This window comes from Aotus nancymaae, unplaced genomic scaffold (assembly GCF_030222135.1).
Source record: "Aotus nancymaae isolate 86718 unplaced genomic scaffold, 86718_ANA_hifiasm-v0.15.2.pri h1tg000033l, whole genome shotgun sequence".
In the NCBI taxonomy this organism is placed as follows: domain Eukaryota; kingdom Metazoa; phylum Chordata; class Mammalia; order Primates; family Aotidae; genus Aotus; species Aotus nancymaae.
Genome location: NW_026988447.1, coordinates 9,107,175 through 9,122,437, shown reverse-complemented (window position 1 = coordinate 9,122,437; position 15,263 = coordinate 9,107,175). Strand labels below are relative to the sequence as shown.

Sequence of the window (15,263 nt, the reverse complement as noted above, 5' to 3'; positions counted from 1 at the left end):
GCCTTATATATGCTTTGAAAGCTTCTTATTTTGTTTGAAATGTTGAACCATGCAAATGTATTTTAAAAGTATTTTAAAAGGGATGTTAAGAGTATCCCAGCGTTGTTCATTTTCTCAAGTTAATTTAATCTTTTGACACATTTTAACGTATTTGCATGGTTAAAAGCCAAGAATAAGTGAGGCATTTGTTGCAAAGATACTGGACATCCATAGTGTATTATGAGAGAGATGTTAAAAGGAAAAAGTCATTAGACTTAAATGTATGTTTTTATCTCTTGAATATATCCTGGAGATATTTTCATATCAGAGCATAGAGATCATCCTTATTCTATTTTCACAGCTGCATAGTGTTCCATGGCATGACCATGTAGGCCACCTCACCTGAGTATGAGTGCACCTGTGTTAGTGGGCCTGGAGAAGGATTGGTAAGGTCAGGAGTGGACACACCAGGGGCCTCAGTAGATCGCCCCAGATTCTCCTCTGTGAGAGTCACACAGTTCTGCACTTTTTCAGCAGTATCTAAGAGTATCTGTCCCCTAGCATTTGTTGGAGGATGTTCAACTTTTGAAGTTGGTCAATATAATAGGTAAGCAGTGTTATTTCAAAGTAGTTTTCATTCGTGTTTCTTTTACAATGTGATTTCAAAGTTAAGGGAAAGATCTGGTATGGGAGGAAAGCTTATGAGTTTAGCCTTTAGCCTGTTGTAGTTAAGGAAAATGAGAGATCAAAGAGAGTGGGAGTTCTGGAGAAACTCCAGGACCACTGAAGGGGCAATTTGAAAGTAATCATGTATCATTAGGATCCGATTATTTCAGTTGTGTTTTTTCTTAAAAGTCAAGCACCTTGATATAAACCAGTATTATGACAAATCTCACTCAAATTTATTTTCCTTACAGTGCTTTCATATTTTTATTCATCAAAAGTGAAATACCAAATAACACGTGTTCCGTGGATACCACTCCATTAATAACAGAGCATGTGAGTATAATGAGAGACAACATGATTTGAAACATAAAATTAAGATAAAAGGAAAATACATAAATTTTAAAGATGAGAAAATGGTGTTTGCTCATCATTCATGGCTGTGTTACATATCTTAGCATATTTATTATGGCTAGGTCTATGTAGCAATCAGTATTTCCACAGTTAAGCTTCTCAGCAAGCACACAGGTTTATTTATTTTGATTAACAGATCTCTACTAGGAGATATATATATAACTCCATATTTTGTAATGATTTAAAGATTCCTACAATAGAGGAATCCTAAATACTTCAGAGGAATGTGAAAATAACTTTAGAAAGGGGGAGGAAGGAGGTTTTGAAATTGGCCTGAGGGAGAATAGAACATAGGCAGCCCATGAAAGGTAAGTGAGGTCATAGGCGAGTAGGAACTGGACTTGCTTTGCTTCTTATTTCTTTTTTCTGTCATATCCCATTCTACCCAAAGTTAAAAACAGAAACTATGTTGGGAGTCACTGTTTTGACCTTGAAGAACCCACATTAGTCTGGAATAGTAAATCTGAGTTAAATAGGAGCAACTTTTAAAAGGGACGTGATACAGCACAAGTGTCAGTAGCTACGTATACAAAAGTGACTTCAGGGCAAGGCCTCATTGCCATGAACCCAGGCCCTAGTCCTTCTCATCTCAAGAGTCTCTCCTGTCTGCCCGGGGCCAGTGCTACCCAGCTGCCCTCTGAATCTAGCGCCCCTCACCCCTAGTGAGGTATTGCCTCTTGGCAGGGTGCTACCTCTACCCCTTACTTCAAAATTAATCTTTTCTTTTTTCCTTCTTCCCCTATCAAAACTTTTATCAACTAAAACCTTAGTCAAATTGACACTAAAGTTGAATAGTAATTAACTTAAGTGTAAAGATAAGAGGTTTATGAATCCACAGGCATACCTAATCAGGGAAACGTTTCAAGGAGAAGGGAGGAGTTGGCTTTGGGAAAAGGTTACTTGCCTGCTTCAGGGATCCAGACACCTCCTGCCCAACCAGCCTCCAAAACAAAGGAACAAAATAATAAAATAAATGCAACTTGGTAAAAGACACACAGTAGGCTAACTGCCTGAGATTTTTCTAGGCAGTAAGTTTAAAGATCATAAACAGCATGATTGGTGGGTACGCAACCATGCATCATGAGCTCCTTATGATGAAAGAAAGCGTTATTGCAGAAGGAAAACTTGACTTAGCACATGACAAAGAATTCAGATCTACTTTCTTGTCTCTTACAAAAGTAGTAGGAGTATAACATCAAGAACACTTCAGTTGGCCGCAATCCCAGCACTGTGGGAGGCTAAGATGGGAGGATCACCTGAGGTCAGGAATTCGAGACCAACATGTCCAACATGGTGAAACTCTGTTCCTACTAAAAATACAAAAAAATTAGCTGAGTATGGTGGTGCTCACCTGTAATCCCAGCTACTCAAGGAGGCTGAGGCAGGAGAATCGCTGGAACCCAGGAGGCAGAGGAGGTTGCAGTGAGCTGAGATCACACCACTGCTCTTTAGCCTGGACAACAGGAGTGAAACTCCATTCAAAAAAAAAAAAACACTTCGGCTTAGAGACAGTATTATAATATAGCCCCCTTATCCTCAGGGGATATGTTCCAAGATGCCCAAGGAATGCCTGAAAACCACAGATAGTACCAAACCCTATATATAGTATATCTTTGTATCTGATCACTAAGACAGCAACTAAGTGACTCAGGGGCAGGTAGTGTATATAACATAGATAGGCTAGACGTAGGGATCCTTCACATTCCAGGCGAGATAGAGAGGGATGATGCGGGGTTTCACCACACTATGCACAACAGTGTGCAATTGAAAACTTATGAACTATTCATTTCCAGACTTTTTCATTTAATATCTTTGGACTACTGTTGACAGTGGTAACTGAAACCACAGAAAGTGAAACTATGGATAAGGGAGGAATACTATAATTCCATGTAGAAATAGGAATTTGCTCATTTTTCCTGACTTAGAATATTAGCCCAATTTTGAAACATGGCTGGGAATGTTTTATTAACTAATTTTTTTTAAATCAGTATAAGAAATGCTTATTGATCTTAAGCATTCCATAGGAGGACAGTCTGAGATTTTCTTGGTTCTAATTTCTTTACAGATTATGCAGAACATTAAGATATGCAAATGAAACATGAGTTAATAAGTTTGATTAGTTTTTATAGGTGTATCAAAATAGCCACATATTAAATGTGACAATTTAAAATGAGGACTCGCCAGCTGCCAAGCCATCCTAAGTGAAAGAGGAAAGAATTAGAAACAGTTGAGTTTAGAGATATCAGAATACATAGGTAACATGTTTATTAGATTTTGAAGCATGTTTGAAAGAGAAGAGAAAAGCACTAGAGATATTATCAGCAGTGTGATTATCGATTAAATGCTCTTTTTGTTTTAATTTGTGCCAATGTTTTCAATAGGTGATCAACAAAACTCAACACCCCTGTTCCTGGGTGGATAAACTCTCTACAGTACACCACCGCATAGTGTAAGGAGAGGTTACTTCTTTGCTGTATTATTCTGTTTCATATTTGGTTAAAGCAAGATTGCCAGCCTGAAATGATGTTCATCTAAGTTCAAGAAAAAAATAGTAATGCAAGCTTTGACTTCTATCTCCATGGGGAGAGGTTTTCTTTGTCCCCTGCTGAATTTTAAGTACAGATACCATTGAGTTCAACTGCTTCAAGTAATTACTAAATCATTGCCCTTATCTCTAAATGATAAGTAGAAAATTTTGCATGACTTGTGTAGCTAAAGTAAAAGAGGCAGTATTGTGACCAACCTGCTCTCAGCAGTCACAATCAGATTCGGCAATAGACTTGTCTACCACTGCACCACCCAGGATCCCAGCCCTGCTCTGGGAATCTCCACAGTCCTATGTTTAGACAGTTTTATAATTCCAGACACTCGTTGTCAAATATAGTGGAATATTCTGTGTCCTTGTGGTTCCTGCTCGCTCTGTCTCCATAAGGACTTAGAGATTTGAGCAGAACATCAGCCCCTCTAGTTTAGGGTGTTTGCTTTGTTTTGTTTTTTGGACTTCCAAATAAATAGGAAAATACATACTATTATATAGCTTGCATTTTACATTTGATGGCTGCTTTAAACTTATGTAGTGACATCTTTTGACTCAAGAATGTAAAGCCTTCTTTTTGATAGTGTGTATACTGTCTTTAGAGGGGGAAAGAGCAGCATCTGGCACATAGTAGATACTCAATAAATATTTGAATAATTTGAATGAATGAAAGAATAACAAACAACCTTTGGAAGAAATAAATATGTTACTGTTTTGCGTCAGAATAAAACCAATCTTTCAAACAAAAAATTTTTTTCAAATACTTCTTCACAAAGCCTCCCCTTCATTGAGATACTTGTTAAAAAAAATATTGTTACTTGTCTTGTAATTAACTAGGCCTAGTCTAATAGTCTGGTCTGCGTTTGGGACGCTCCATGGCTATGAAGTCCAGACTTCACGTGACTTAGGGATTTTCAGCATGAGTAGACACATTGCCAAGGTGGTCTTGTGAGTTTCTACAGTCTCATGTTACATACAGTACTATTTAAATTGACTAAGTTAGTTTTTACATTTTGGAGCAAATTTTTTTTGCCTACAATTGTTTTCTGTTTGGAGGTTTGTGTGATTTTTTTTTTCCTTTTTCTTTTTTCTTTCTTTTTTTTTTTTTTTTTTTTTTTTGAGACGGAGTTTTGCTCTTGTTGCCCAGGCTGGAGTGCAATGGCATGATCTCGGCTCACCCCAACCTCCGCCTCCTGGATTCAAGCAATTCTCCTGCCTCAGTCTCCCGAGTAGCTGGGATTACAAGCATGTGCCACCACGTCTGGCTAATTTTTTTTTTTATTTTTAGTAGAGACGGGGTTTCTCCATGTTGGTCAGGCTGGTCTGGAACTCCTGACCTCAGGTGATCCACCTGCCTCGGTCTCCCAAAGTGATGGGATTATAGGCATGAGCCACCGAACCTGGCCAAGGTCTCACTCTGATGCCCAGGGCCGAGTGCAGTGGCAAAGTGCTGGGATTATAAATAAAAGCCACCACGCCTGGCCTGTTTTCTGTTTTATGTCATTGTCCTTTGTGTTAACTTCAAGGAACTGTTCCAAAATATTAATCACCTCCTTCTACAACCGTTGCAAATGCTTGCTTTATGCAGATATGGCCCAAGTCTGGGGAGTCCACATTACACCAGTGCTGAAAATGAAACATTTCCTTTTTATGAAAAGGAATGCTTTGCCTGAAATACCCAGATTATTTAATTAAATCAGCACTTCCTCTTGACTATGGCATTGTCAACTAACCCATAGGCAAGTTCGTAGATCTCAATAGTTGTTTTCAACAAATATGCATTTGGTACTCAGTCTATCCTAGTTCCGTGCTGGAGAGCATAGGCTGTTTAAAAAAAAAAAAAAAAGGCCAGGCGCAGTGGCTCACGCCTGTAATCCCAGCACTTTGGGAGGCTGAGGCAGGCAGATCATGAGGTCAGGAGATCGAGACCATCCTGGCTAACACGGTGAAACCCAGTCTCTACTAAAAATACAAAATATTAGCCAGGCGTGGTGGCATGCACCTGTAGTCCCAGCCACTCAGGAGGCTGAGGCAGGAGAATCTCTTGAACCCAGGAAGTGGAGGTTGCAGTGAGGCAAGATCGTGCCACTGCACTCCATCCTGGGTGACAGAGAGAGACGACATCTCAAAAAAATAAAAAATAAAAAAAATAAAGCATTGTGTCAGTATATAGATATCTCAATTTAATTAGAGTGCCAAGTTTATGTAAACTGTACAATATAACTGTCGCAATATTTTCATCTATGTAATGACAACTTTAATTATAATCCATTTTAATTTCTATAAATCATGTACTTCTAAAATTAGACAGTGGAGGACTGAAGCTGTCCTCCTAGCCCTGATGCCACTTTAATACTGCAGGGTATTCCTCTGACTTCTGCCAGTCACAGAGCTTGAGATAAATGAGTGCTTTTGCTTGTTTGTGATTTGCATTTTAAAGCATGTTTATGATTCCATTTGTGTGCTTGTCAGAAATATTGCTTTGGGCCAAGATTAATAGTGATTTATTTGTTTTGTAAGGGGCTGCAGTCTTGCCGTGATATCTGGAGTACTCTATGGATCTACATTTGTGCCAATCATCTACATCAAGGACCACAGCAAAAGAAATGAGAGTATATATGCAGGGGCAAGCCAATATGGTGAGAATGAAAAGTTATCTTACTATGTTAATATCTGTTTTTTGTGAATATAAAAAGAATTGTGATAATAGTAAATATTATGTGTCGATTCGATCTTTCCTTTTCATTGTAAGTGGTGAATTAGGAAGACATTGAAGACCGAAAATAATAAACGATTATTTGCATATGATCTTTAACATACAAATGCAACTAACTTTAGTCAGATTCACTTCAACTACTTGGATCTTAGAACATGGTTTCTGACTTTCTAGTAAGATTTGGAAATTTTTTCCAGTTAGATGATCTTTGGGAAAAATATGTATACTTCTGCTCTTTTAAAAAGGCTAAAGTGTAATACATAGTACTTTAAAATCTGGTAAAGGTTAAAGTATAGCCTATTTGGTCAGAAGATATTATTTTTCTAGCACAGAGTTGTGCACTGGAAGGCCCAAGGTAATGCTTCCTGTTAATATCTCAGTTTCCATTGATAGAATTAGTCTCCTAGGAGTAAACACAATACTATATGCAATAGCATTGTACAGGTTCAAAAGGAGATGAAAGAGCGTTTACTTTGGGGATCCTCTAATTACGTTGAAGCATGTCTTATACCCATGAATGATAAGAGAACAAGATCATTCATAAAATAAAGTTCTAAGTCAGATGGCACAGAAAATTAATGTGTCCTGTATTCAGATAAAGGAGAATTTGGAGGGCAAAAGACATGAGGGAAAGATTGACAAAGAAGTTGACATTTGAGCTCAATTGTAACAGAACGGATAGACTGAGTAGAAGCCATCGTTTCCATCCTCCTTTTTATAGTTAGCCCCATGTATATTACTCAAACCTTTTATTGGCTTCTGTCTTTTTTTAGTTAAAATTTTATACAAATACTTTTTTGCATTTTTACAAAAAGATAAAAACTAATAAAAATAGAATAACACAGGATAAATTAAAACAGAAAGAAAAACAAGAGTGGGGATATAAAAGGAACCAGAAACGAGTCTAAAAACTTTGTAGTACATTGGTATACTTGCTAGAAAGGAGCCTAAATTTGACTCTTAGAGTCCTTGTAGGCACAAGGGAAGTCAGATCAGTCTCATGATTCAATGAGCACAAGATAAAAACAACTAATTGTTCAGGAGCACAGATGTTCTTGGTACAAGGACATAATAAACAATGTCCTCAACAATCTCTACACAAAGAGAACAATGGCTTCTTAGGGATCTTGCTTGTGACAACTCTAAATGTAATGTGATGGGAACACTTTATTCTGGTTTATTCAAAAATAATTGGTGGGGGGCATTATTTTTTATTTCATTTACTTAATCACATATATGTGGTATATGCTCTGTCCTAAGTATTTTACAAATACCCAGTTAATCTTCACAGCAACTAATACCATTATTATCTTTGTTTTACAATTGAGAAAATTAACATGAGATGATTTGCCCAAGTCCCAAATTTAGTGAGTACTGGAATGAGGATTTGCACCCAAGTGGTCCATGCTTTTAAATCACTCTATTTTCCTTTCTTTTGTGGTGGTTCATATACAGATGTATTGCCCTTACATGATCCGGAGATAGGATTTAAGACTTAGAGCAATAGACAAACTCTCTGTCCATTAAGCTTTTCTCCCTAAACATGGCCATTCATCTTTGTCAAAATTTTAGGGGACAGAAACTTTGAGTCCAACATAGCTTTCCCAGCCAAGAACCTGTAGTGCACCCATCTGTGTGGCCACAGTACCATCTGCTTAAACAGTCAGTGGAGTTGGGATTTTGCTGAGATCGAGCCACCATCATGGGATTTAACTCCCCCAGGTACTTAGGTTTATAATCAACAACTGAGTAAAACGCTCTCTGGATTAACTTCCTGAATAGCCTTCTGTACAGCTGTCATCTGCAACAGAGATGCTGGTCTCCAGACTGATCAATGAATCATATAAAATTAGCACCCCTAATTTTTTTCACCCACATCCCCACTGTAGTCAACCTGAAGATTTGCTATAATTGCTATTGTTATTAGTAAAATTAGGCCTGAATGCCTATTCTTAAAAGGGAGGTATTAACATCACGGTCACATAATTCATTGTTTCTTATTTAGCTTTACCACGTTGTCATAAAAACTAGCCTTTAGTTTTGATTATAGTAACTAATCTAATACTTAATGTATCCAGATTTTAAATGTATTAATTAAAATTCTATATGAACACCATGTAGAAAACTAGGATGATTAAATATAATTAACGGTTTCTTTACTTTTAAGGTTAATTTTGGTGAGTTTATTTTGAGAAATCTAAATATATCTGGAATGATTGGAATGGCGTTTGAGACTTTTTAATCTCTATTTTCAGATTTAGACTATGTTTTTGCACACTTCAGTGGCATCTTTCTTACAAGTACTGTCTACTTTCTGGCCTACTGCATAGCCATGAAAAATAGTCCTAAACTATATCCTGAAGCAGTCCTACCAGGTAAGAATATGTACTACAGAAGATCTTCTTACTATATGAAAGTATCATCTACAACTCATTGAGCTTGAATAAGTTTCTTCTGGAAACCAAGCCATCCTCTGTTTGGTGGGGGGATGTGTGTGTGTGTGTGTGTGTGTGTGTGTGTGTGTGTGTGTGTGTGTGTTCATTCCCCCTAATTACTTTGGTCCAGTTCACCACTAAATATGAAGTATTTTAAATCCATGAAACTGAATATGAAATGTTGGCCATTATTACAGAACCTAAAACTTAAACAATAAATCTATTAATAGATCTTTTCCTGTGCCAAACATCTTCTGTATTGATCATCAGTCTTTACTATTTCTTTTTCACTATCTAAGTGTTCATATATCAGCAAATAGGAATATGCAGTAACAGTAACTTGGATCAACAGTTTCTACAAAATGCAAGAAGAGAATGTGATGAATTCAAAAAAGACGTATGTTAAACATACATGTTTTTGGACTTAATTCATTAGGCATTGATTTTTTTTTTAATCTCATTTAGGAGTTTCTTATAATTCAGTTTGGAATATAGGTCCACAAGTAAAATTTTTTAAAGGCAAAAATAAGGCATAAGTCAGAGTCCCGTTCTAAATGCCTAACAGACTCATGCTAAAGAATGTCACCATATAGAAAATGCTAGAATACTTAATGAATGCCTAGGTAAAGTACTGTGAAAGTTTTAGCTGGTATTTTTACTTAGATCCTACAGATTTTTTTTTTCTCAGCAGTACCATCACTCTGATCCACTTTATTAATATTTATGGTTTACAGTAAATGGTATTTGCAGAGAATGTTCATGTTCTGTTTGTCCCCTAGGCCCCTCTTCACCACCCAATCTCTACCTCTTTTACTACTCTGGGTACTTTAATGCCGATAATGTGAAAGCATTTATCATTCTACCCATAGCAGCCAAGAGCAGAGAAATTACCTGGTTCTAAAATAACAATAAAACACAGCTCAAAAATCCATATTGGCCAACAACATTGATCGGAATGCATTTATGTGTGCACCTTGGTATTCCTGTTGTAGCTAAAGTGTGAGTTCTTCAAGAGAGGAACACAGTCTGCAAATGTGTGTTGTCTTTGTATTTCAGGATTCCTCTCAGGAGTACTTTGGGCAATAGCTACCTGCTGTTGGTTCATAGCGAATCACTCTCTGAGTGCTGTGGTCAGTTTTCCTATAATCACTGCTGTAAGTAGCTGAACTGTTTTTCCAAATTTTCATTTTATAAATGTCAATCCAATTTTTCTGAAGCACTCTTAGGGCATCACTAAAGACTGTGATGGAGTTTGATTTTTTAGGAGTACAATTAAATGGACTCAGATAGATAAACTGACCCTCTTGAATCTTCATGTGCTTGATTGCTAAGGAACATTTCTCACCTCATTTTAGCAGGGCTATTAATCCTTAATCTCTAATATCCTTGCAGTTTTTGTTTGATTAGTTTATCTGATGTCATTTTAGAGGCACTGAAATTTGCTATTTATAACTATTGATCTCTACTTATATAAAAGTCTGTAAGTATAAAAAATGATTTTATGTGTATTACCACATCAATGTCATGACCATTTTGTGAGACTGAAAGTACTTCAGACACCTCTTCCTATGGTACTTCACTGTTTTTAAGCAAAACTTTCTGAAAGTGCTAAAGCAAGGTGTTATCTCTGGGTGTTACCACTCTGTACGTAATACAATTTGCTTCATCCAATTTTCTAGGTGCTAATGATGTAAAACATAGATAATAGAAAAACATTTTTTTACATAGGCAAAATAAGTATTCATAAGATTATTCCCATTTTGAAGATAAGAAAATTGAGGCAATAGCTAAGAACATGATCTGAAGTCTCATAGTTAAGGAAAAGCTGAAGACGTTTAAGTACGGGGTTTCCAGTACACAGTGCTACTTTCTGCCATCATAATGGGATCTTATTAAGAATTTGTTTTAGGTTCACTGTGGTACTAGGACTGATATATACATACAGGAACTGCTTTCGTGTTGGGCTGTTAGTCCTGCCCTAGATATTGTAGATTGCTAACCAGCATTCAACTGCATCCCGTGCTTCCAAAATCATCATCACTAACAAACTTTATCTAAAACATTTTAGTGTTTGCATACCTGTGTAAAGCTAGAAAACTGATTTTTTAGAAACATTGTCTAATCTATAAACCACTGATATAATTTGATATAAATTCTGGGCACCAAACAGTGTATTTTGACAGTTCTACTCTGTAAAATAGCTTTCAAATACAACTAAATTCAAATAATAAAGGGCTTTTTTAAAAATTTACAGAATCCGCATTTTAACATTCTTAATCCTGCTGAGGGAAAATCTAGCAAGTTATGAAGAATTTCTGTAGGTCTAAAGTCTTCATAATAGAAATGGCAAAGGACCCAAATTCTTTCCAACAAGAGATTTGTTCTTCCTTATTTCAAGGACACTTAATGTTAGGAGTGACAGGCAGTGGGTATAAAGCTTACCTATTAGATGCATAAAAGCAAATTTGCAGAGAAAAGTATACAGTATGATATGCCCCTTGGCTATAGATGCAAATGTTATTTGACAATATGAAATCCCTTATGTAGATAAGGGGGAATAATATTTATTAAAATAGGACAGCCACTATTTATATCAAATGTAAACTTTTATCTTTATCATATGATAGTGATTTTTTTTCTTTTACTCAAATTATATTCTTGCACAGATGTGTGTTCTCCAAAAAGGTTTTGAGGCAATTTTTTCTAAAATACACAGATACAATCAAGTTACACAGACAAAGAGAAATACAAACACAAATAAAAAATCAAAACAGTGGCAAAGACGAGAAAGGGAGCAAATAGTTGCTGTGATTAAACATTAAAACACTAAACTTTACCTGGTGATTTCAAAAGGATAATGCAATGGGGTAGTAATTCTTACTATTAGCAGCATATTATTCCCTCAGAACGGACCAATTTTTTTTTTTGCATTGAATTTTTAATAGAATTTATCATATGGGACCTCTTAAAGGGAAGGTTGAAAAACAGACAACATCCTTTACAAAATTTTCTGGTAGACAGAGTTAGTTTTGCTACCAACATTTCTTGTTTTGGGTTAGAATAAAGATTGAGGACAAAATGAAAGCCTAATTCAGAGGAAATAAACCACTGAGGTGGGGGGTGTGGGCAGAGAGAGGGTCAGTGGGAATGGTCACTGTGGCTTTTGACAACCTGCCCATCAAAGAGATTGCTCTTGAAAAACTGTAATGTAAGCAGAGCCTTCTCACTCACCAGGTGTGACTTTCTTACCTGGTACATGTGGTGCTTGTTATCTGGGAGGGACAGGTATTTGGAGTTGGTGAGGGAGGAGGTCCCTATTGCTACTAGGCCCTTGTTTGGTTTTACTTTAGTCACTTTATCCAAGGACAACCCTATCTACACACAGAAAAGATTCTGTTCCTACCCTCAACAATCTTACATTCTTAATTAATTATATAATTAATTATACTGTATAATAATTATATATATATAATTATTATATTATATAATATTTATATATAATATAATAATTATTATATATAATATTTATATATAATTATTATATATATATAATTATTGTACATAATAATTAATTATATAATTAATTAAGAATGTAAGATTGTTGAGGGTAGGAACTGAATCTTTTCTGTGTGTAGATATAGATATAATATATAATAATTAATTTAAATAAATTTATATTAAAATTTATAATATAAATAAATTTATATTAAATATATATATTTATTAAACAAATTATAAAAATAATTTGATAAATTAATGAATTATATATTATATAATATATATTACATTCTTACAATCTTACATTCTTAATTATTATATATATTATACATATAAAAATTAAGAATGTAAGATTGTGTATATATATATTACATATGTAAGATGACATATATAATTAATATATATATATTTTGGTAGGGCTAGATTTTCGAAACTTTTTGAAACTTATTTATTTTTTTGAGATGGAGTTTCCCTCTTGTTGCCCAGGCTGCAGTGCAATGGAGCAATCTTGCCTCACTGCAACCTCCACCTCCTGGGTTCAAGCGATTCTCCTGCCACAGCCTCCTGAGTAGCTGAGATTACAGGCATGCACCATCACGGCCAGCTAATTTTGTATTTTTAGTAGAGACGAGGTTTCTCTACGTTGGTCAGTGTGTTCTCAAACTCCTGACCTCAGGTGATCTGCCAGCTTTGGCCTCACTAAGTGCTGGGATTACAGGCCTGAGCCCCCATGCTCGGCCCGATTTCTTAAACTTTTTAAATGTAAAATGTCAAACAAACCTATCACCAACCTTCAACAATTATGAATATGGTCAATCAATTTTATCAGAATACATTTTTAATATCCCAGCAGTGCTGTTCTTCCCAGGTATACCTATTCCCATAATTATATATCCAGTGGTAACTAGCCTGAGTTCTTTGAAAGTAACGTCCATTTTGTTTATTGGCAAATAAAAAGCCAAAAGAAAGAAAGCCATTAAAAAGAAAAAAGTCAAAAGAAAAAAGAAAGAAAGAAAGAAGTCACATAGTAAGCACTGTTACCTCTGCTCCAAGTCTTCCTTGATAATTCTAAACTGAATCAGCTTATTCTCAAGACAGGTGCAAGTTCACTTTGTTTGCAAAGGCCGATTTACACCTAATTTGCATTAGTTTACAAAAGGAAAATATACAGTCCAAATTACCAAAACTGTTGTATCTCTTTTTTTTTTTTTTTTTTTTTTTTTTTGAGACAGTCTCAGTCTGTTACCAGGCACCAGGCTGGAGTGCAGTGGCGTGACCTCAGCTCACTGCAACCTCCGCCTCCCGGGTTCAAGCAATTCTCCTGCCTCAGCCTCCCTAGTAGCTGGGACTACAGGCGCACGCCACCACACCCAGCTAATTTTTTTGTATTTTTAGTAGAGACGGGGTTTCACCATGTTGGCCAGGATGGTCTCGATCTCTTGACCTCGTGATCCGCCCGCCTCAGCCTCCCAAAGTGCTGGGATTACAGGCGTGAGCCACCGTGTATCTCCTATTAAGATGCCCGTCCTATGTGGCTTTCCTTGGCCTAAATCAAAGAGTCAGTACATACTTGGACGTATGCTTGCATTACTTTTAGCAAAGCACCCCTCTTATAACCACTACTCTCACAATAATGCTTAGGCCATGCCTAAACTCAGAAAACAATCAGACAAGAATCTTCAAAGGTCAATGATACCTTGTGGTATTGTCCTGTACCATGTTCTCTGAAGGGAAATGGATTTTCAGATTAAAAATTCTTGAGCATAACATTAGTGTGGTATCCTCTGTTCTACTATTTCCTCCCACTCTGTAGAAAGTCAGTGTGGGGTTGCTTAAAAGACCCATATACTTCTTGTTTGATTTGGATTTTGAGGCTTAGGAACTTACATCATTGATAAAAGGCAGTTCTTTGACCTATTTCTCTGACTCTTTTGATGTTGACTTTCCAGATACTGATAAACAGAGAGGAGTGTATCTTTTCGCTTCACTTACATACCAGGAGTGGAATCAAACTTTGTTGACTCAGTCTTTTAGACAGTTGGAGTAGTGGTGGGGGGAAAACATTTTGGAATCTATTTGAAGCTCTTCCAGAGTTTTTTGGGGTTTGAAGAGCAATGATAAAAGTGCTGATACAATATACCTTCTCTACAAAGACCACAATTAACCCAAATTCCAGTTTTCTTCCTTCTCAGCTAAACCAAACTTGAATATCTTAAAGTTCATAAATTGCAGAATCATTCCTTTTCTTCACCTATTTCTTCTCGTTTCCTCCGTCCTATATTATTTCATTCTTTTCTTTGTCTCCTGCCCAGAAACCCCTGTTGTTTTCCTTTACGTGTTTATTTTAATCTTCCCATAAACCTCTTTTTAGCATTCATTGGTGTTTAATGCTAGCCACACTTGATTGCTCTGCAGTAATATCAAAGATGTTTTTAAAGCATGAGCTATTTCCACGTGTACATTATTTGTTAAGCCAAAAAGAACATGCCAAAATTTCTTCAGTTATGAGATCATCTCATGCCAAAGAAAGTTAGAAGCTTGTGCACACTTTTCTTACTGATCCCGTTTCTAGTATCTTAAGGAACTAGGCCAATGGAAAAAATAAGCTATGTGCTTATAAAAATAATTTATGATAAATATATTAAAGAAAAATATTATGTAGCACAAAATATTATAGCATCATCAAAATAATAAAAATGAAGACTATGAAGAAAAGAAAATGAAAAAAAGTCTTCAACTTTTCCTTAGTATCACTTAATGTTTAGCTTAGTATGGAGTTAGGGTTGATATTATGGGTAGTTTTCCCTGAAAATATTTTTATATTATCTCCTACTTACTATATTTATATAGAACCTAGTTGTGAATAAATATCCAATTTAATTAAAGTTTATATTTTTATTTAAGGGTCCAGGATTTATAGCTGCGATGTGGGGTGTCTTCATGTTTAAGGAAATAAAGGTATGTATAAGAAAGGGTGAACTTAGAAAATGGGAATGGGGAAGGCCGGGCATGGTGGCTCACA

The 15,263-nt window shown here is 36.0% G+C and overlaps 1 protein-coding gene across 2 annotated transcripts in view; it reads left to right on the top strand.

Moving 5' to 3' along the window:
• Nucleotides 1–15,263, top strand: part of TMEM144 (transmembrane protein 144) — a 52,912-nt gene that overhangs the window by 26,807 nt on the left and 10,842 nt on the right. For both annotated transcript variants that reach the window (XM_064383788.1, XM_012448477.3), the window contains exons 6-11: nt 897–978; nt 3,438–3,505; nt 6,113–6,231; nt 8,564–8,683; nt 9,800–9,897; nt 15,146–15,199. In XM_064383788.1, coding sequence (XP_064239858.1) covers nt 897–978; nt 3,438–3,505; nt 6,113–6,231; nt 8,564–8,683; nt 9,800–9,897; nt 15,146–15,199 — 541 coding nt within the window. The remainder of the gene's footprint in view (nt 1–896; nt 979–3,437; nt 3,506–6,112; nt 6,232–8,563; nt 8,684–9,799; nt 9,898–15,145; nt 15,200–15,263) is intronic.